Consider the following 20,635-nt stretch of genomic DNA (forward strand, 5'->3'; position numbering starts at 1 on the left):
TCTGGGCCGTGTCTGGGGGCCTCCGCGCATGCTCAGAGGCCCTTCACACACGACCAGAGCTTTCCGAAAACCGGACAACTGCTGAGTTTTGGAAAGTCCGTTTGAGCGTCCAGACAGTCCTCTAAAAAATAGGGCATGTCTGGGTTTTCCTGGACGTCTGGTAACCTAAGTTAGCCTAACTTGTAGGAACGTCCACAACGCGCTCATGCCCCTCCCCTGGCCATGTCCGCTTTTCAGATTAGTGCACTAGAATTTAGGCACACCAATTTATAGAATACGCTTGGAAACTTATGTGCATAAATTCTAACTGATGGCCATAATTGCTTGATTATGGAGACAGATTAGCAGGGGCATAATCAAAACTTTAAAACATCCCAAAAAGCACCTAAGTTGGCACTTGGACATCCACGTGCTGATTTTCAAAACTGCTTTTCGGGACATCTGGTGGGACTTATTTGCCACTGTAGGTTTAAAGGGGTATGTTAGGAAGCAAGCTATGGGTGGGTTTAGGGGCAGCTTAAACTTGGATGTTTTGCAGTGATAATCGAAGTTTTTGCAGGACGTCCTAGACCAGGGGTGGGTAACTTTGGTCCTCGAGGGCCGGAATCCATTCGGGTTTTCAGGATTTCCCCAATGAATATGCATGAGATTTATTTGCATGCAGTGCTTTCAATGCATATTCATTGGGGAAAATCCTGACTGGATTCTGGCCCTCGAGGACCGGAGTTGCCCACCCCTGTCCTAGACGGAACTTAGATGTTTTCATCTAGACCAGACATGTGAAACTCTGGCCCATGGGCCAAATCTGGCCTGCAGTGTGATTAAAATTTGGCCCGCCAGACAATTAAAATTTTGCACTAAAGATGGCCCCGCCGGAAGACATCAGCTGAAGATTCACTGTGCTCCCACTGCAGTCGACCTGACTAAGTTCATGTGCCTTCGCCGCTCGTGGTTGCCTACACCCTCCCGGCTGCCGTCGCTGCTCGGGTCCGCCTGGTTTTCCCGGCTGCCTGCACCCTGGTCCTCCAGTGAGTTCATGGCATATGTATTGCTATTTGCTACCATCTCCCTCTGGGACCCGGAACAGCAACAGACCCTCCTTTCTCCTGACCTGGTCAGCAGAAGATACCGGACCTAGAGCAGCTGAAGGGCTGCCACTCTTTGCACTCAATACAGCCACTGTCTGGAAAAATTTGATGATTATAGCCTGCTCTGGATCATCCAAGTTATCCTGTTTCTTCCGCTGCATGACAACCTTGCGAAGACCTGATCTAGTTACTTCGCCGTTGCTGTTGCCTCGTCCTCCCGGCTGCCATCGCAGTTTGAGTCCACCTGGTCCTCCCGGCTGCCTGCACTCTTGTCCTCCCGGCTGCCATCACAATTCAGGTCTGCCTGGTCCTCTCAGCTGCCTTGTCCTCCGGCTGCCTTCACCTGCTTTCCCTGTGCTGAGAAAGGTAATGTTGTGGAGCTATTTGAAGCCTATTCGATAAAGAAAGTAAACACCTATATTTCTTTATAGAAAACTAGCATTATAAGCCAACTTATGCACACCCAGCCATGAGGTGGTGTAAATGCTGAAGCCTGGATTGGAAAAGGAGAATGGGTAGCTTAATGGTTAGTACAGCAGCTTGAGAACCAGGGGAATCCAGGTTCGATTCCCATCGTGGCCTCTTGTGACTTTGGGCAAGTCTCCATTGCCCCAGGTACAAAAAAAAATTCCTGCATATTGCTTTTCTGTGGCTACAATCAAAAAGGAAAGGGAAGAGGAATGGGGACTCGTATACCACCTTTTGTGGCTTTGGCATTCAAAAAAGGCATCAGCTGTAGATTCACGTGCCTGAAGTCTCGCAGCCGTCACGCTTTGCAACTTTTATTAAAGGACGCATTTAACGCGCGTTTAATCGGTTAATTTACCTTAATAAAAGGACCCCTAAGTATCGTACTTAAAAATTCAGCCCGCGACTTAGCTTATGTTTTAAATTTCGGTCCCTTATGTGATTGAGTTTGACACCCATAAGAACATAAGACCATAAGAATTTGCCTCCGCTGGGTCAGACCAGAGGTCCATCGCGCCCAGCAGTCCGCACCCGCGGCGGCCCATCAGGTCCATGACCTGTCATGTTTACTTGATTTAGCCCTATAGCCCCCTTGTTTTTATCTTTACTCTTCCCATACACTTATCTACCCTTATCTGTATCCCTCAATCCCCCTATCCTTCAGGAATCCATCCATTCCCTCTTTGAATCCCCGTAGCGTACTCTGCCCTACCACTTCCTCCGGGAGCGCGTTCCATGTGTCCACAACCCTCTGTGTGAAGAAGAATCTCCTGGCATTGGTTCTAAACTTGTCCCCTTCCAGTTTCTCCGAGTGCCCTCTTGTGCCTGTGGTTCCCCATAGATTGAAGAATCTATCCTTGTCTACCTTCTCCATGCCCCTCATGATCTTGAAAGTTTCTATCATGTCTCCCCTAAGCCTCCTCTTTTCCAGGGAGAAGAGTCCCAACTTGTCCAGCCTGTCAGCGTATGAACAGTCCTCCACGCCATTTATCATTTTCGTAGCTCTTTTCGTAGCTCTTCTCTGGACCCCTGACCTAGACCCTGTTTTAGAAGCGTCTAAGTGCCACAAAGGTCCCCCCCAAACTGACCAAATCTGTTCTCTAGGCGAGAACCGGTCGTCCCAAATTGCTAACCTCCAACACTGCCTCTCTGACATGAAAACTTGGATGTCAAACAACAAACTTCAACTTAACGCCTCTAAAACCGAACTCTTATGGATCAGGAAAAAAAACACCAAATACCCACGTCCTACACTAGCATGGGACTCCACTCTACTAACGGCAACAGATCAGGTTCGCAGCCTAGGAGTAACCCTAGACGGACACCTATCCCTATCTGCCCACATATCCCAAGTAATCTCCACCTCTTTCTACTACCTTCGCCAACTGAAAAGGATCAAACCCTACATCTCCACACCGGACCTCGCCCAACTCCTCTACGCATATGTTCTCTCCAGAATGGATTATTGTAACTCCCTATTTAATGGACTAACCAAAAATAATCTCAAACGCCTTCAACGGGTCCAAAATGCAGCTATCCGCCTCCTACACAACCTCAACTACCACGATCCCATCTCCCCAGCACTCCGTGCTGAACACTGGCTCCCAATTAGCCAGCGCTGTGCCTTCAAGGCCCTGACAATTGCCCACAAGACAATTTATTCCTTCACCCCCTCCTACATAAAATCCAAGCTTCCCATCTACACCCCCACTCGCACCCTCCGCTCAAAATCGGAGATACGCCTATGCACCCCCCCCGGAAGATCCCTCCTCACAGAAACTGCCCGCAAACGGTCCTACAGCCACTTCATTCCACACCTCTGGAACCAACTCCCCCCTCAACTCAGACAACAGAACTCATTATTAACATTCCGCAAATTGATAAAGACCCTCCTCTTCAACTAAAGATCACCCTCTGTCTCTCCCCCCCTTAAACCCCCTCTCTCATCTCTCCCCTGCCTATCTTCTCCCTAAATTTCAATATAGTCCTCTCCTAGTCCTTACACTGACAAACTGTATCTAAACTCATAGAACTGTTCTTAAACTAAACTACTTATATGTAAAGTCTACTCTTAATTTGCTTATTCTCCCTTTATTTAAATTACATCACATTCTTATAGTCCAAACATTTAAACCTGTTGTACTTCTTATATGTCAAATTACTCTCCATTGTGTATGTTCACTTGTAGACCGTTCTGAGCTACTGGGAGGACGGGATAAAAATCTAAATAAATAAATAAAATAAATAAATAAATAAATAAATAAATCTGTCCAATCTAGGCAGGAATGTCAATCCCTAAAGACGCCATCTCCTAGTAACACCACTGGAAAGGAAAGCATTCTGTATTTCCTCCTCCGGAGCTTTTAGGATATTTATTGTCAAGATAAGGGATTTCAAAATCATTCATTTTACACCTGAAGACTTGGCTATTCCTCGCTGATCTGTGTAGGACCCAGAGCATAGAAGCCAACTTTTCAAAATTATTGAGGGTACCATGGATGGTGCTCAGAGCTGACTGCAGTGGTCCAGAGCAATTATGAATCTGTCAGCGTAATGTGTATTTCATAACCCTCCTGCTCTCCCACACCCTCTGATATTCTTATTAAGGCACATTACCTGTGGAGGCGATAATGGGAAGACCTAAAGGGTTCCCCTGCTTAAAAAGACTCCATTTATTCATATATAGGTCCTCAGATTGCTGTAAATTGCCTATAGAACTTTTTGGAAGCCTATCCAGACTTCTTTTCTACTCTATTAAATGCTTTTTTTTTCTGCGTACAGAGCTAGAATCACGCCATGCCTCCCCTTAGTGAGATGCCTATGGATTGCAATGATCAGGTACCTCGAAAAGTAAATCTTTTCACAAGAAAGAGACTGCAAAGATGTTGCCTCTCTATGCATCATGTACAAGGAACTGTGTTCATTAGTTAAAATACAGAAGACAATGAATTAAGGGGTATTACTAATATTCCATACAAAAGAGCTAGTAGACGACAGACCGAGCCTAATGACTGAAGTATCTTTAACCTTTCCGGATTTAGTACTATTGGAGAACATAAGAATAGTCTTACTGGGTCAGACCAATGGTCCATCTAGCCCAGTATCCCGTCTTCATGGAGACCAATCCAATTCACAAGTACCTGGCAAAACCCCAAATAGTAGCAACATTCCAGAATCTCAAAGAGTATTAAGATTCCGGAACCCCAAATAGGAGCAACATTCCAGAATCTCAAAGAGTATCAAGATTCCGGAACCCCAAATAGGAGCAACATTCCAGAATATCAAGATTCCGGAACCCCAAATAGTAGCGACATTCCACGCGGAATCCCCATAGAATATCAAGATTCCGGAACCCCAAATAGGAGCAACATTCCAGAATATCAAGATTCCGGAACCCCAAATAGTAGCGACATTCCACGCGGAATCCCCAAAGAATATCAAGATTCCATATGGAATCCCAAAGAGTAGCAGCATTCCATGCCACCGATCCAGATTGTTAGCTTTGTGGGGATAGCAAAATACCCATTGTACCAGAATGGAACTCCCTGTGAATTACTACTGAAAAGACATGAGTGAAATCCAAATACAAGTAATTCCCTTTGTTGTCGATAGTAGGATGAAAGATGTGGTCATGTATTAGGATTGGCTCAGGTTGTCATTTTCCATGTAAACCGCTCTGAACTGATTCTCCAGTCAATAGTAGCGGAATAGAAGCTTTCAATCAACAATTTTCTCAACTCAGGTGGCAGGAAACATGCTGCATTTGAATTTTGTTCAAGCCAGGTTGGGATTGCAGTATCTTGGCCAGCTCACTCCCTTGTTCTACAAGATTAGGGTGTGAGTCAGAAGGTGCTCCCTGAAAAGAAGTTAATAATCAAAGGGAACAATTGGATCACAAAGGTTTGATGTTAGGATTTACACCTGCTATTTAGAGAAGGGAAAATATAGTGGAACTGATGGAGGAATGTAACAAGGAAATGCCTGCTCCCTTAGACAATATTGCACCAGAAGTCTTCACTAGGAGATATGAAGCAGCTTTAAAGAAAGGACTTTCAAATCAGAATTTATATATCCATTTCATGATGTCTGAAGTAGAGAATGACACGGGGATGGGTTCCCGTGGTTAACCGCAGGATGGGGACAGAGCCCACAGGGACAGGGTGGGATGGGGACAGGGACAATCTTAGTCCCCATGTCATTCTCTAAAAACTTGAGACTAGTATCACTATGGAAAAACTTTTAAAACATCAGGGTTTCAGGATTTCCCCAATGAATATGCATTGAAAGCAGTGCATGCAAATAGACCTCATGCATATTCATTGGAACTCAAATTCTTAAAACCAGCTATTAAATATTTAATACAAACAAGTATTATCTGAATCAATTCAGTTTTAATCTTATCTTATTCAGTTTTAGTGTTAACTTACCATTACTTAATTTATTAATAAATATCGGAATAATTATCCCCATCACTCACACTCACTTCCCAACTTTCACACACATGCTTTATGAATTGAAGAACAAGACCATCATGATGACAGAGAGGTCTGCTGGTTGTGTTTAAGAAACTGATTTTCATGTGCTAGAACCAGGGGTAGGGAACTCCAGTCCTCGAGAGCCGTATTCCAGTCGGGTTTTCAGGATTTCCCCAATGAACATGCATGAGATCTATTTGCATGCACTGCTTTCAATGCATATTCATTGGGGAAATCCTGAAAACCTGACTGGATTGCGGCCCTCAAGGAGGGACTTTGAGATCCCCTGGACTAGATGAACTAACTAAGATCCAGTTTTGGATAAAAGTAATTACAATAACTGTAGTATGTGTGTGAAAGTTGGGAAGTGAGTGTGAGTGTGAGTGATGGGAATTAGGTTCACTGATTAAATTAATCTTATATTTATTCATAAATTAAGTATTGTTAAGTTGCAAAAGTACTGTAATGAAATGAACTGTGGGAGATAATAATTGATTCAGATAATACTTGTTTGTATGAAATATTTAATAGCTGGTTTTAAGAATTTGAGTTATCTAATAGGCAATTATTTAACTAAGTGGAAGAAAACCCCAAGCTTAGACTTTATGCATATTCACTGGGGAAATCTTGAAAACCCGATTGAATTCCGGTCCTCAAGGACCGGAGTTGCCCATGTCTGTTTTAGACAATTTTTTTTTTTTTTTTTTTTTTTTAACCCTGCAGAAGCTGTTTTTGGATTTGAATGAACAACTATTAAATGGCATCATTTGTGTCTTGTTTGCCTTTGATATGGCAACCAGAGTCTTGTCTGCTGATCAAACTCCTTCCATCTACGACATCCTTCCATCACATGCCCAGCTGCTCAAACATCTTACATAACATGAACATAAAAATGTATTTGTAGACCGTACTACCTTAGGAGTTCTTTGAGGTTGTGGGTTCAAATCCCACACTGCTCCTTGTGACCCTGGGCAAGTCACTTAATCCCCGTTGCCCCAGGTACATTAGATAGAGTGAGAGCCCACCAGGACAGATAGGGACAAATGTTTGAGTACCTGAATGTAAACCACTTAGCTTATAAGTGGTATATAAATATAAAAAAATAAAATTGACACAGTGACAATAAAAACAAATGACCTAGAAACTACAAACATTTCTTAAATAAGTAGATTTTCAATAATTTCCTGAACTGCTGGTAAGAGACAGAACTAACTAACACATTAACAAACTCTTTCTCACAAGAAGCTGCCTGAAAAGATAAGAGTCATTGAAAATAGCTCTTGTATAAACGACCCTTTACCCATGGAAAAGCAAGCAAATTTTAATTATGTCTTGGGCATTGTGAATTAATGAATAAAAAATGATCCGCAAGATAATCAGGTACTAAACCATATAAGACTTTTTAGCATATACAACCAAACTGAAATCTGACTCTGGCTTCGACTGGTAACCAATGTAGTCTTTGGTAATAAGGTATGATATGAGCTGATTTTTTTTCAGATTAAAAATTAATCGGATTGCAGAGTCTATGATGCAGAATCTATGAAGATTTTTCTTACTGTTACTGCAACAGATTCAACCATGATCGAAACATTAAAGATAATGAAGGGAATAGACTTAGTAGATAAAGACAGGTTGTTCACCCTCTCCAAGGTAGAGAGAACGAGAGGGCACTCTCTAAAGTTGAAAGGGGATAGATTCCGTACAAACGTAAGGAAGTTCTTCTTCACCCAGAGAGTGGTGGAAAACTGGAACGCTCTTCCGGAGGCTGTTATAGGGATTCAAGACGAACTTAGACAAGGGCTGGAGGAGTTGCCGTACAGCGAGAGATTAGAGAAACTGGGCCTCTTCTCCCTTGAAAAGAGGAGACTGAGAAGGGACATGATCAAAACATTCAAGATAATGAAGGGAATAGACTTAGTAGATAAGGACAGGTTGTTCACCCTCTCCAAGGTAGGGAGAACGAGAGGGCACTCTCTAAAGTTGAAAGGGGATAGATTCCGTACAAACGTAAGGAAGTTCTTCTTCACCCAGAGAGTGGTGGAAAACTGGAACGCTCTTCCGGAGGCTGTTATAGGGGAAAACACCCTCCAGGGATTCAAGATGAAGTTAGACAAGTTCCTGCTGAACAAGAACGTGCGCGGTAGGTCTAGTCTCAGTTAGGGTGCTGGTCTTTGACCAGAGAACCGCCGCGTGAGCAGACTGCTGGGTATGATGGACCACTGGTCTGACCCAGCAGCGGCAATTCTTATGGCCTTATTTAATAGATCCTGCTCATTCACTACACTATTTAGGTTCTCTTATATGAACATAAGAATTGCTGCTGCTGGGTCAGACCAGTGATTCATCATGCCCAGCAGTCCACTCACGCGGCGGCCCCTAGGTCAAGACAAGTGCTCCAAATGAGTGCAGTCTTACCAGTTTAGTATGATCTGTCCAACTTTGTCTTTCTTGAAACCTTGGAGGGTGTTTTCCCCTATAACAGACTCCGGAAGAGCATTCCAGTTTTCTACCACTCTCTGGGTGAAGAAAAACTTCCTTACGTTTATACGAAATTATCCCCTTTCAACTTTAGAGAGTGTCCTCTCATTCTCCCTACCTTGGAGAGGGTGAACAGTCTGTCTTTCTCTACTAAGTCTATTCCCTTAGTGTTGAAGCTTGTGTAGTTGAGGACGGAGCTTAGGCATTGGTGGAATGAGGCATTATGACATCACAATCTGAGCTCTAGAATGTTGATACTTAGGATTTGAAAGTGTTTGAGGCTTGTGCAGATGAGGACGGAGCTTAGGCATTGGTGGAATGAGGAATTATGACATCACAATCTGAGCTCTAGAATGTTGCTACTTAGGATTTGAAAGTGTTTGAGGCTTGTGCAGATGAGGACGGAGCTTGTAGAAACGGGGCAGGGACAGGAAGAGAACCCGCGGGGACGGGACAGGAAAATGAGTTCCCACGGGGACGGGGAAAAATTTGTTCCCGCGTCATTCTCTAATGGTAATGTTTCATTGACCCTGGCCAATTGTTTCAAAATCTACAGACTTTATAGGTCTTTGCAATCTGAGGACAAACTGCTGCTTGAGGTTCCATCCTTTTGACACGTGCGATTGGATACTTATTGCTCATGCATTTTCTAAATTGAGGGGGCCGTCCTTTGGAATGCTTTGCCTGAAGTGAAATTTAGAATACAACTCAAAGGGCATTTGTGTACTCGGGCTTTTGCTGATGGTTAGACAATTGCTATTTTTTGTGCATAGTAAAGCAATGTTAGGGCATCGATCGGTGGGCTGGTTTTAATATTAATGACTTCATTGTAATACTAATGAAGTCATTTGCATAGTAGAGTCAGAGGCTGCAAGGGACCCACAGAGAAGCACATGGTGAGCAATTGAGTAATTCAGTTGGTTAAATAACGCTGACGCTAAACCGGTTCCATTGATTTAGCGATGATCATTAGAGCTCGGTGACTTTAGTGCCTCCAGGCCTCATTCAGTCCTGGCGTTGCCTTATTGTAAGCTTAAAAGATGGGTTTGCTTTTCTTAGGCAAATCAAAACTACATCTCCCAGGTATTCAATGGGACAAAATGAGGTTTGGGCCATGATATAATAAGGTGGAGGGAACGAACAGCCCCAGGTGCTGTCTTGGTGGGGGCGCCAGCATCTCTCCACCCCCCATGCCACACTCGCACTCTTCCTTCTCCCTCCCCGTACTTCTTTAAACCTTCGCCAGCGCGAGCAACTTCTCCATCCTGCTGCTTGCGCCGGCCCGGATCCCCCTCAGACATTACTTCCGGGTCACAGGGCCAGGAAGTGACGACAGAGGGAAAACCAACCCTGGCACGATCAGCAGGCTGGAGAAGCTGCTCGCGCTGGTGAACATTTAAAGAGGTACGGGGGGAAGGGAGGTCGCGAGTGTGGTGGGGGGGACAGGGAAGGAGCAGGGGCTGTGGCAGGAGCGGGGGGGGGGTGGGCACCACCATCCCTGGTTCCTCCTACGCTTGCTATGACACTAGGCCTGAGTGAGACGGCAACTTCAGGTTCAAGTATTAAAAGCTGTGGAAACGGAGAAAGTCACTGGATGACAACTGTGACACGCTGGGTGTAACTTTTATTTTATTTTATTTTTTTTTTTAAATGGGGCATTGGCAAATAGCTTCCGCCATAGATATTCCTGGGAGTTGCACCGACCTGCTCCTTTAGCAAACACTTTCCAGATACTCTAGGAAACGGTGATAAGCATCTGTACCCTAATGCTCACATTGTGATGCAGTGACCGAGGGTCATTTCATTAAAACTGAGTTTTAATGTGGGTTGTTTATTTATTTGGGGGGGGGGGGCATTAGTGAAAAAACAAAATAGAGAATATCTGTCCTGAAAATAGGAGCTGGTCTTTCTGTAATTCAGGCTGTGCTATTTTGTACAAGCCAGTATCAAATGGAGGAGTGGCCAAGACGAGAAAATCCACTTTTCCTGCCAGGTTCTTCTACTGTCTTGCTGGTAGGTGGTGAGCAGCACAGGTGGCTTGTTTACATCTCCTGGTGACACAAGATTTCAACACCGGAGGAAGTACGGCGTTACTGAAAAATGTGCAACGTAATATTTAATTGGTCAGAAGTTAACCTGATAAAGAAATGTTTGTTAGAAATAAATACAGAAAACCAAAGGAAAACTGCAGAAGAAATGTGACTTGATGCAGGCTCTTTATTTTGACAAACGAAGGCTGTTTTAAAAGAAAAAGACACCTTGTTTCCAAAGAAAGGGGGACCCGGCACCGTCCGTGTTTCGGTGAACACATCTTCCTCATGGGTCCGGCCTTTCTTTTGGACAATCCAATTGGGCTGTGGTGCCTGAGATGCTAAACGCTTGAAGGTGGTGACTGTAGAGAAGTTTGTCTTGGCGCTAAGCTGAGAATGAAGTAATAGCGCTACGATGAAGTTACTGAAGGCGGTATAACAAATTTGAATAAAACTTGAATATTGACAGAGAGCATTTCATATGGTTGTAACCGAATTGCTTGGACAAGATCGTTATTCACGTTCAAAATGTGTGAGGGTGAGAAGAGAAAAAAAAAAAATCTAGCAGTGTCAGAAATGATGTTTCTTCTCAGAACTGCAGAATAAGTCCTTTGTGCAGTGTTCATTTATTTAATTTAATTATTCAATTGTCTATGCCAGTGGTTCCCAGGCCAATCGGCTTTTCAGGCTAGCCCTAATGAATGGAGCAGATTTGCATCTGTTGCAAATCTCTTTCATGCATATTCATTAAGGCTAGCCCGAAAACCCGATTGGCCAGGGGGGGTCCTCCAGGACAGGGTTGGGAACCACTGGTATAGAAAATTGAGTAAATAAATAGTGTGAAAAGTTTCAGCCTCTGATAACCAGAGCTGGTATTGTGATGTCATAATGCCTCATTCCACCAATGCCTAAGAGCCAACCTCATCAGTGATGTCACAATGGCTTGATTGACCTATACTTGGCTCACTATTACTACACTTTGATTTCTAGAGTAGTGCAGTGGTTAAAGCTACAGCCTCAGCACCCTCAGGTTGTGGGTTCAACCCCATGCTTCTCCTTGTGACCCTGGACAAGTCACTTAATCCCCCCCATTGCCCCACTGTGGGTTTAAACCCACGCTGCTCCTTGTGACCCTGGCCAAGTCCCTTAATCCCCCATTGCCCCAGGTACATTAGATAGATTGTGAGTCCACCAGGATAGACAGGGAAAAATGCTTGAGTGCCTGAATACATTCATGCACCCTGTTCTGAGCTCCCCTGGGAGAACAGTATAGAAAATTGAAATAGTGTGAAAAGTTTCAGCCTCTGATAACCAGAGCTGGTATTGTGACATCACAATGCCTCATTCCACCAATGCCAAAGAGCCAACCTCATCAGTGATGTCACAATGGCTTGATTGTCCTATACTTGGCTCACTATTACTACACTTTGATTTCTAGAGTGGTGCAGTGGTTAAAGCTACAGCCTCAGCACCCTGAGGTTGTGGGTTCAAACCCACGCTGCTCCTTGTGACCCTGGGCAAGTCACTTAATCCCCCCATTGCCCCAGGTACATTAGATAGATTGGGAGCCAGGGAAAAATGCTTGAGTACCTGAATAAATTCATGTAAATCATTCTGAGCTCCCCTGGGAGAAACGGTATAGAAAATTGAATAAATAAATTTAAAAAAAGATATGATTTGAGGTCTATAAAATACTGAGTGGAGTGGAACAGGTAGACATGAATTACTTGTTTACTCTTTCCCCAAATACTAGGACTAGGGGGCATGCAATGAAGCTACAAGGTAGGAAATTTAAAACAAAACTAGAGAAAATATTTCTTCAGTCAACATGTAATTAAACCCTGGAATTCGCTGCCAGAGAATGTGGGGAAAGCTAACTGCTTCGACAATGTTCGCTGGCAATAAATTCCAGAGATTAATTAAACATTGACTGAAGTAATATTTCCTCTGGTTAATTCTGCCGGGACTGCCTCGTGTGTGTTTCTGCTTAGTGGACAGCATGGAAGACATCTAGAAATGATAAGTAGTACTGTAATAACTGGGATTAACTGAAATAACACATCATACCATAACTAAGGTGATAGAGAATGACACGGGGAAAAATTCTGTCCCCGTCACCGTCCCGTCCCCGGACCACCATCCTCTGCACCGCCCCGTCCCCGTCTCTGCCGTCCCCTTCACCGTCCCCGCTGTCTCTTTCCCGGCCCCTGCCCCGTCCTCGTCTTCAGCGTCTTCTCCTCTCCATCCCCCCCACCCCCAGCACCCTTCACACGGTCCAGCAGCTCCCTCCCGCTGGCCAGCTGTGCATTTCCCTCCCTCCCTCCTTTTCCCTTACCCTTTCTTCTTGAAACTGGCAAGTTCTATAAGGCTACGAGCTGTATTACAGCCGGAGCCTTGACGTCGCGTCGGGCAGTGGCGTACCTAGGGTATGTGGCACCCGGGGCCCATCATTTTTTGACACCCCCCCCCCCCCCCCTCATGTAAAATTTTTTTTTTTTTTTTTTTTGCAATAACCATGAAATGGAATAAATGGTCAGAATAGAAACAGGCAGTGAAAATTTTCTTTTTTTTTTTTTTTTTTTTCCAAAGTATTTTTATTGAGAATGGCAAAAGGTCCAGACAAGCAACCATGGTCTGTACAGAAACTTATACATTATCAAAAAGAACACAGAATGAGAGTAACAGCAACAACAAGCATGAACAAGCCTCTCCCAAGAGAAAATTGCCAATGAGAGGCATAGCAATACACAACAAAAGGCCAAAACTTGGGGCAAGCAAACAAATCCCACCCCAGAACCCACAAGAATAATAAGCCGGACTAGACCCTCAGCCATATTTTATAATGAAAAAAACCCCCACAAGCAACAACACCCAGACCGCTCACCAGACACACCAATCCGCACAACAAGCACCCAAGAAACACCCAGCCACCACCCAGACAAAACTACCAGACACACCTACCCCACCAAGCCCAGACCCAACCCCCCCTCCCCAGAGAGTGCAAGCGCAAAGTGGACCGTGAAAAGGGCAGCTGCAGAAGTGGAAAGCCCCAGATAAGTAGGTTAGCTAAAGAAAGCCCACAGATAGAAGAAATCAGGATAACAGAAGTTCCAACAAATGCTCCCACAGAAAATTTTCTTTTATTGAACCTCATTTATGTAACCATTATTCCAAACATAACATAACATAAATTATGTCTGAATTGTCATGACATCAGAAGTACATATGGAGTAGTTGCAGGTGATGCTTGGGACAGTTCTGATTATGTTAGTTTGGTTTTATGTGTTTTTTTAATAGAAGGGTTTTTATTTCTTTTTTTAAGGTTTTGTAGTTTGTGGTCGAGGTCAATAGGTTGTAGAGTTGGGGGTCAAGTGTTGCAGCTCGAATGGCTAGGAGGTTGTCGAACAGTTTTTTTCTTTTGACGTTTTTGGTTGGAGGGTGTGTGAATGGTGCGTGAGTTCTCCTATGTCTGTTTGAAGTGGATTGAATTATTTAGCTGAAGAAATTAGTTACCCCCCCCCCATTCCACACACATTAATTCTCTTCCATTTTTGTTCCCATTATAAAAAAACACTGATAAGTTCCCAGGAAAAAAATACATTAAAATAAGAAGTGAAAACAAAGGCCCCTACAGATGAGAACATAACATAAGAATAGCCTAACTGGGTCACACCAATGGTCCATCATGCCCAGTAGCCCATTCTCATGGTAGCCAATAGTGCTGCCCGATTCAGAGAAAAATATTTCATTCGATCCGATTCACCCTGTTGAATCGATTTTTCGATTAGATTCACTGTTAATGACACCGCTTTTTAAGTTTAAACAAAGTATAACAATAAATTTCACAACAACAATAAATTTCACAAAGTACTTAAAAAAAAAAAATCACATTTTTCCATTAAAGCAGTTCTGGAGACATTTGCTTTAACAGTCTTTTTTCCCAGTCCATAAGCAAGCAATATGAAAAAGATTTCCTTAATTATCTACTCAAACATTTTTGCTATTTACTTTCATTGTACCTATACTATTATTCAGTAGAAAAAATGGACTTAACTGTGCAGGAAATGAATCTCCTCATACACCCACCATATAGTGCAAAAATGTGCAAAGGTCTGTTTTTTTCTTTCGATCACTACATAGCCTAATGCCACACAAGCAGCGCTGTTACAAACATATTCTGAAGGTCAATGCTAAGGTTGACAAAGTTTCCTTCCTTGGACCAGAAGGAGATACTGACAAACCACTGGAAGAGATTCTAAAACAACTACCCAGAAATAACACCCAAAGACCCACTCAGTGTGTGAACCAGTTGAGTGGAGTGGACTAACTGGGGGTGGAAATGGGCCCAGAGTTTGCTCAGCAGAATTTCCCAGACTACCTCTTCCTCTCAACACACTGACATGCTACCACCACCACCAACACTAGGAACACCTCACCGAGTATGCCAGCAATGCTTATAAACTTTATAAAACACATTATTATATTTTCTTATAAAGCATATATTTTAACTGAACTCAGCCTTGCCATTCACAAAAATAGAAAAGTTCCCATTTCAAGCTGTCTCATGTACACTTTTCAAATCTAACATATTGTAATCACAAAACAGAAAATAAAATTATTTTTTCTACCTTTTGTTCTCTGATCAATATTCAAATCTTGTTGGTCCCAGGCTCTTGTTGTCTTGCTTGCCAGGGTCTCCTTTCTCCGTGCTAACCATCCGTCTGCCATCTCTGTTCTCCCCTTCCGTTTCCCTTCCCTCTCCCGGAGATCTGGCATCTTTCCTTTTTTTTGTCTCCATCCACAGATTCACCTTTTCTCAACTCCCCACCACCCCAGGATCCACCATCTCTCCCTTTCTGTTCCCAACTATCCTCCTATCCAGTATCTCTATCCCCCCTCCACACCATCCCCTGTTTCCAAGTTCTCTCCCTTTCTGTTCCTTCCCTCCCTAAATCCCATTATGCACCATCTCTCTCCCACTCCTCTGTTTTTAGACCCATTATTTCTAACCCCCAAAGTCTGGCATATGCATGTATCTTTGAACCCCCCCTTCCCTCTCTCCCTCTGTGTACTTTTACACCAGGACCCCCCTCCCCCGAAGGTCTGTCCCCCCTCCGAAGGGCTACACCCCACCCCTGAAGACCTGCACCCCCCGAAGGACTTTACCTCCCACCCGAAGGTCTGTCCCCCTCTGAAGGCCTAAACCCCACCCCTGAAGGACTGCACCCCCCCCCCGAAGGCCTGCACTCCCTTGAAGGTCTGCACCCCCCCGAAGGCCTGTCCCCCCCTTGAAGGCCTGTCCCACCCCCTTGTAGGCCTGTCCCCCCTTTAAGGCCTGCCTGCCTGCCTTTCCCCCCCTTGAAGGCCTGTCTCCCCCTTGAAGGCCTGCACCCCCCTTGAAGGCCTGCACCCCCCCTTGAAGGCCTGCACCCCCCCTTGAAGGCCTGTCCCCCCCCTTGTAGGCCTGTCCCCCCCCTTGTAGGCCTGTCCCCCCCCTTGTAGGCCTGTCCCCCCCTTGAAGGCCTGCCTGCCTTTCCCCCCTTGAAGGCCTGCACCCCCCTTGAAGGCCTGCACCCCCCCTTGAAGGCCTGCACCCCCCCTTGAAGGCCTGTCCCCCCCCTTGTAGGCCTGTCCCCCCCCCTTGTAGGCCTGTCCCCCCCTTGAAGGCCTGCCTGCCTTTCCCCCCTTGAAGGCCTGCACCCCCTTGAAGGTCTGCACCCCCCCAAAGGCCTACACCCCCCCCCCCGAAGGTCTGCACCCCCCTGAAGGCCTGCCTGCCCCCCTTGAAGGCCTGCACCCCTTGAATGTCTGCACCCCCCCCCGAAGGCCTGTCCCCCCTTGAAGGCCTGCCTGCCTGCCTGTCACCCCCTCCCCCTTGAAAGCCTGCTTGCCTGCCCGCCCGCCCCACCCTGAAGGCCTGATGCCCCGACCCACCCCGAAGGACCGCTCGCCCCCCTGGCCTCCCCGCACCACCTATGAACAGCCGCAGCAGGATCGCGAAGTCAGCGTCGGGTACCAGCCCTAAGGGGGTGTTCCCGGCCTTGCCGTTCAGTCCCCCGCCACCCCCGAAGGACCGCTCGCCCCCCTGGCCTCCCCGCACCACCTATGAACAGCCGCAGCAGGGTCGCGAAGTCAGCGTCAGCGATCCCTGCTGCTTCCTGCGCCACGGTCCCGCCCCTCCTCTGACGTCAGAGGAGGGGCGGGATCGCGTCGTAGGAAGCAGCGCAGGGATGCTGACGCTGACTTCGCGATCCTGCTGCGGCTGTTCATAGGTGGTGCGGGGAGGCCAGGGGGGCGAGCGGTCCTTCGGGGGTGGCGGGGGACTGAACGGCAAGGCCGGGAACACCCCCTTAGGGCTGGTACCCGGGGCGGCCCGCCCCCCCCCCCCCCCCCCCTAGGTACGCCACTGGCGTCGGGTTGCCTGCTTGAAAAGTCTCCTCCGATGCAACCGGAAACAGGAAGTTGCATCAGAGGAGACTTTTTCCAGCAGGCAACGTGACGCGACTTCAAGGCTCCGGCTGTAAAACAGCTCGTAGCCTTATAGAAATCGCCAGTTTCAAGAAGAAAAGGTAAGGGAAAAGGAGGGAGGGAGATGCATGGCCGGCCGGCGGGAGAGAGTGGGCTGCCGGAACGAACACTCGTTCACCGCGCGTTCACTACTTGTTCACCGCTCCGTGCTACCATTCACCGCTCCACGGGGTGGTGAATGGCCTTGTCCCCGAACTCGCAGTAACCTTTTTTTTTGGTTACCGTTTTGGCGGGATAGCAGCGGGTAATAGCCACCGTGTCATTCTCTATAAGGTGACCATACGTCCCGTTTTGAACGGGACAGTCCCTTTTTCAGATCCCCTGTCCCGTTGTCCCCACTCACAGCTTTGGGACGCCAAAATGTCCCGTTTTCAGAGAGGGTGTCCAGAAGCTGTGAGTGGGGACAACGGGACATGGGATCACAGCCTTGATTCGGCAGCATCATCGCTTGGGCCCCGCTGACCCTCCTATCTCTCCCCCCCCAAGTGAACCCTTCTAACCCTCCCAGCGAGATGACTGAGCAGCAAACTTCCCTCCAGTAGCGTCGGCAGCCGCAGCACGCTAAACAGGCTGCTTTGCGGCTTTCTCCTGCTGGACCAAAGTGGAAAGACAGGAGGCAGATGCAGGACTATGGGAGGTTCAAATAGAGGGAGAGAGAGGGGGAGACCTGGAACAAAGGTAGAAAGGAGAACTGACACTGAATCTGGGGAGGGTAACAGAGGGAAAAGAGAGCGAGACCTGGACCCAAAGGGGATGGGGCTGGATTCTGAAAGAATTATTGAATGCAAAAGAAAGAAAGATTGGATGCACAGTCAGAAGGAAGTGCAACCAGACACTCATGAAATCACCAGACAACAAAGGTAGGAAAAATGATTTTATTATCAATTTAGTGATCAAATGTGTCTGTTTTGAGAATTTATATCTGCTGTCTATATTTTGCACTATATTTGTCTATTTTTCTATAGTTACTGAGGTGACATTGCATATTTTAGTCATCTGCCTTAAAATCTTTGAAAAAACCCTGAAACTCGTAAATGATAATTAACATTTTCACTGCGTACAGTGTGCATTGTGGGTTTTTAAAATATTTTATGTTTACTATTATGAATTAATAAGATATTGTGTGTACATGAAAATGAATGGAAGAAATTGGGGGTGGGGCTAGGGCAGGGCTGGGGGTGGGGCTAGGGCGGGATTGGGGACGGGACTGAATATTAATAGATGTCCCGTTTTGATGAAAAAAATAAATGGTCACCTTAACCATAACAACAAAAGAACCAGAGGTCCAACTTCGTCTGCAGTGAAAAAACAGACCAGAGCAAACAAACCAAAACTGCAGACTTGTACACGGTGCAGGCAAATTTTATTTTGACAAATAAATCTTAACTAAAAACCTTTTACCAGACGGGGGACCCAACACGGTCCTTGTTTCGGACAACCTTCATCAGGGGTCCATGGTAATAAAGGTAAAAAGAAAAATATCACAAAAAGAAGCCTGGAAAAATAGCGTTTGGTAGCACACCAGTGAATTTCTGAAATGCACTACAAGTTCGTCACAGTAAAAAAAAAAAAAAGGGAAGTTTTCTGTAGCAGTTACTGAGGTGACGTTGCATATTTTAAAATCTGCCTTGACCTCTCTGAGAAAAGCAGAATATAAATGTTAATTAAAATTTTATCTGCATACAATGTGTGCTAATAAGATTAGATTGTGAGTGTATGTTAACTGCAATCCTTCCAATTGTTGGTGATATGTTGAATAGCGACTCCAGTCATGATTAATAAAAGTTTATTGTTAAAAGATGATATTTGACTCTTTTTTTCTCATAGCTGTTCCAAATAGTATTGTATCATAAGATAGTGCTACGTGATTTTCCAATAAACAATTTTCTTGATCCCAGATGGAATTCCAAAAGGCCAAAATATAGGGACAATAAAACAAAAGATGATCCAAAGTCCCTATTTCAAGATTACAATGCCAGCATCTATTAGACTTTGAACTAGAGAATGACACGGTGACAAAATTCATCACCGTTCCTGTCCCCGCGGATAACCACGGGAAACCATCTTCATGTCATTCTTTAAGGAAAGAGGGAAGAATCAGAGTATGAATGGCCACAACCACTGACCCGCAAGCTTTGCTTTGAAGAATGCTGGTGTAGAAGGACTGAGGTTGAAATAGACACTAGAAAATGGCATGGGATTATTTCCCGCGGGGACGGGAACGGTGATGAATTTTGTCACCGTGTCATTCTCTACTTTGAACTATTCAACTTCTGCAATCTAACTAGGGTCCAAAATGCTCTGTGTAATAGAAAAAAACCATGTAAACTTAATTTCACCTTTTGGTGGAATTCATTATGTCATATGTTCAAAATGGAAAGATCAATAGCTATACAAAAGGGAAATTATAAGACATTTAATAAAATATGGGGGCCGTTGACTTCTTTTTGTGATGATTAAACACCATTTTATATCTTGAAATATACACCGTAAATAGTAGAGAGGGGAAAGGGATCTTATACGATTGTGTTAATTAATAACAATAAGAGGGAGGGGGGTTGGGTCTTGGGTTTTTATATATACAACTGTTGTATTTATTGATAGACTTATAAGTGATGATTACAATAATTTGTATGGTTTTTAATTTGTACACTTGTTGAAAGATTAAAAATGAATAAAGATATTAAAAAAAAAAAAGATTGTGAATGTATGAAGAATGAATGGAAATAGTACAATCAGTACTATTATGGGGGTGGGTCTGGGGCGAAGCTTTTGCCCCGCCCCCTCCATACAAAAAAAGCGTTCCTCTGCCTATGGCTTTTTCAACCTATTTAATAACAAAAATGTTATTTAGACCTCTTTTTTGGGGAAGACCATTTATCTGGTCCTATTTTTCTTGACTGACTTTTCTTTGCACATCACAAGAAGAAAGGACAGTGTAAAAATCACAGTTCTCGTCTTTTCCCACAGAACCAAGGACAGCATGTATCATGCGTTGACCTATGCCACCATTTTGGAAATGCAAGCAATGATGACTTTTGACCCTCAGGATATAATAAATGCTGGAAACACAATGAAAGAAGCTCAAGCGGTCTGTCAAAGGCAAGTCCCACGTTAGCTATGGTAGACACTGAAGCCCTATCAGGAGCATTAAATGCATAGAATCTTTGGGTATAAGTATCATGCCAGTCCTCGTAGCAGGGCATAAGGCAGGTGAACAAGCTGCTTCATATTTGGTTTCATATCTTAGCTCAGTGGTCTCCTAGTGTGGCCCTCAAATAGTTGGCTAAAATGCTCTTCAAATCCTGTAAATGTGTTCATTTCAATCTTGCTCACTTGATATAGTAACTGCGAACAATCTCTTAAGTCTCATTAATGGAATTTGCCACTGTTGACAATCCAAAATTAAGTGAGTTTTTAAAGTATATCCTTGAAATGCTGTAGAATCAATATTAGTATTAATTTTTAATGTTTAATGCCCAGGCTGAGCAAACAGTCTTACAAAATTAGTGGTATGTGTAAGCTTGAAATTTTGGGGTGGCCCTCGGAGCTTGGTTGGAGACCC

General features: G+C 44.8%; 1 protein-coding gene across 3 annotated transcripts in view; it reads left to right on the plus strand.

Moving 5' to 3' along the window:
- Positions 1-20,635, plus strand: part of TTC39A (tetratricopeptide repeat domain 39A) — a 150,186-nt gene that overhangs the window by 45,102 nt on the left and 84,449 nt on the right. For 2 of the 3 annotated variants that reach the window (XM_033915880.1, XM_033915881.1), the window contains exon 3: positions 20,041-20,172. In XM_033915880.1, coding sequence (XP_033771771.1) covers positions 20,041-20,172 — 132 coding nt within the window. Of the gene's footprint in view, positions 1-17,063; positions 17,112-20,040; positions 20,173-20,635 lie in introns of those variants that run through there. The other variant, XM_033915882.1, reaches the window with a different exon arrangement.

Source organism: Geotrypetes seraphini, chromosome 12 (assembly GCF_902459505.1).
Source record: "Geotrypetes seraphini chromosome 12, aGeoSer1.1, whole genome shotgun sequence".
NCBI lineage: Eukaryota > Metazoa > Chordata > Amphibia > Gymnophiona > Dermophiidae > Geotrypetes > Geotrypetes seraphini.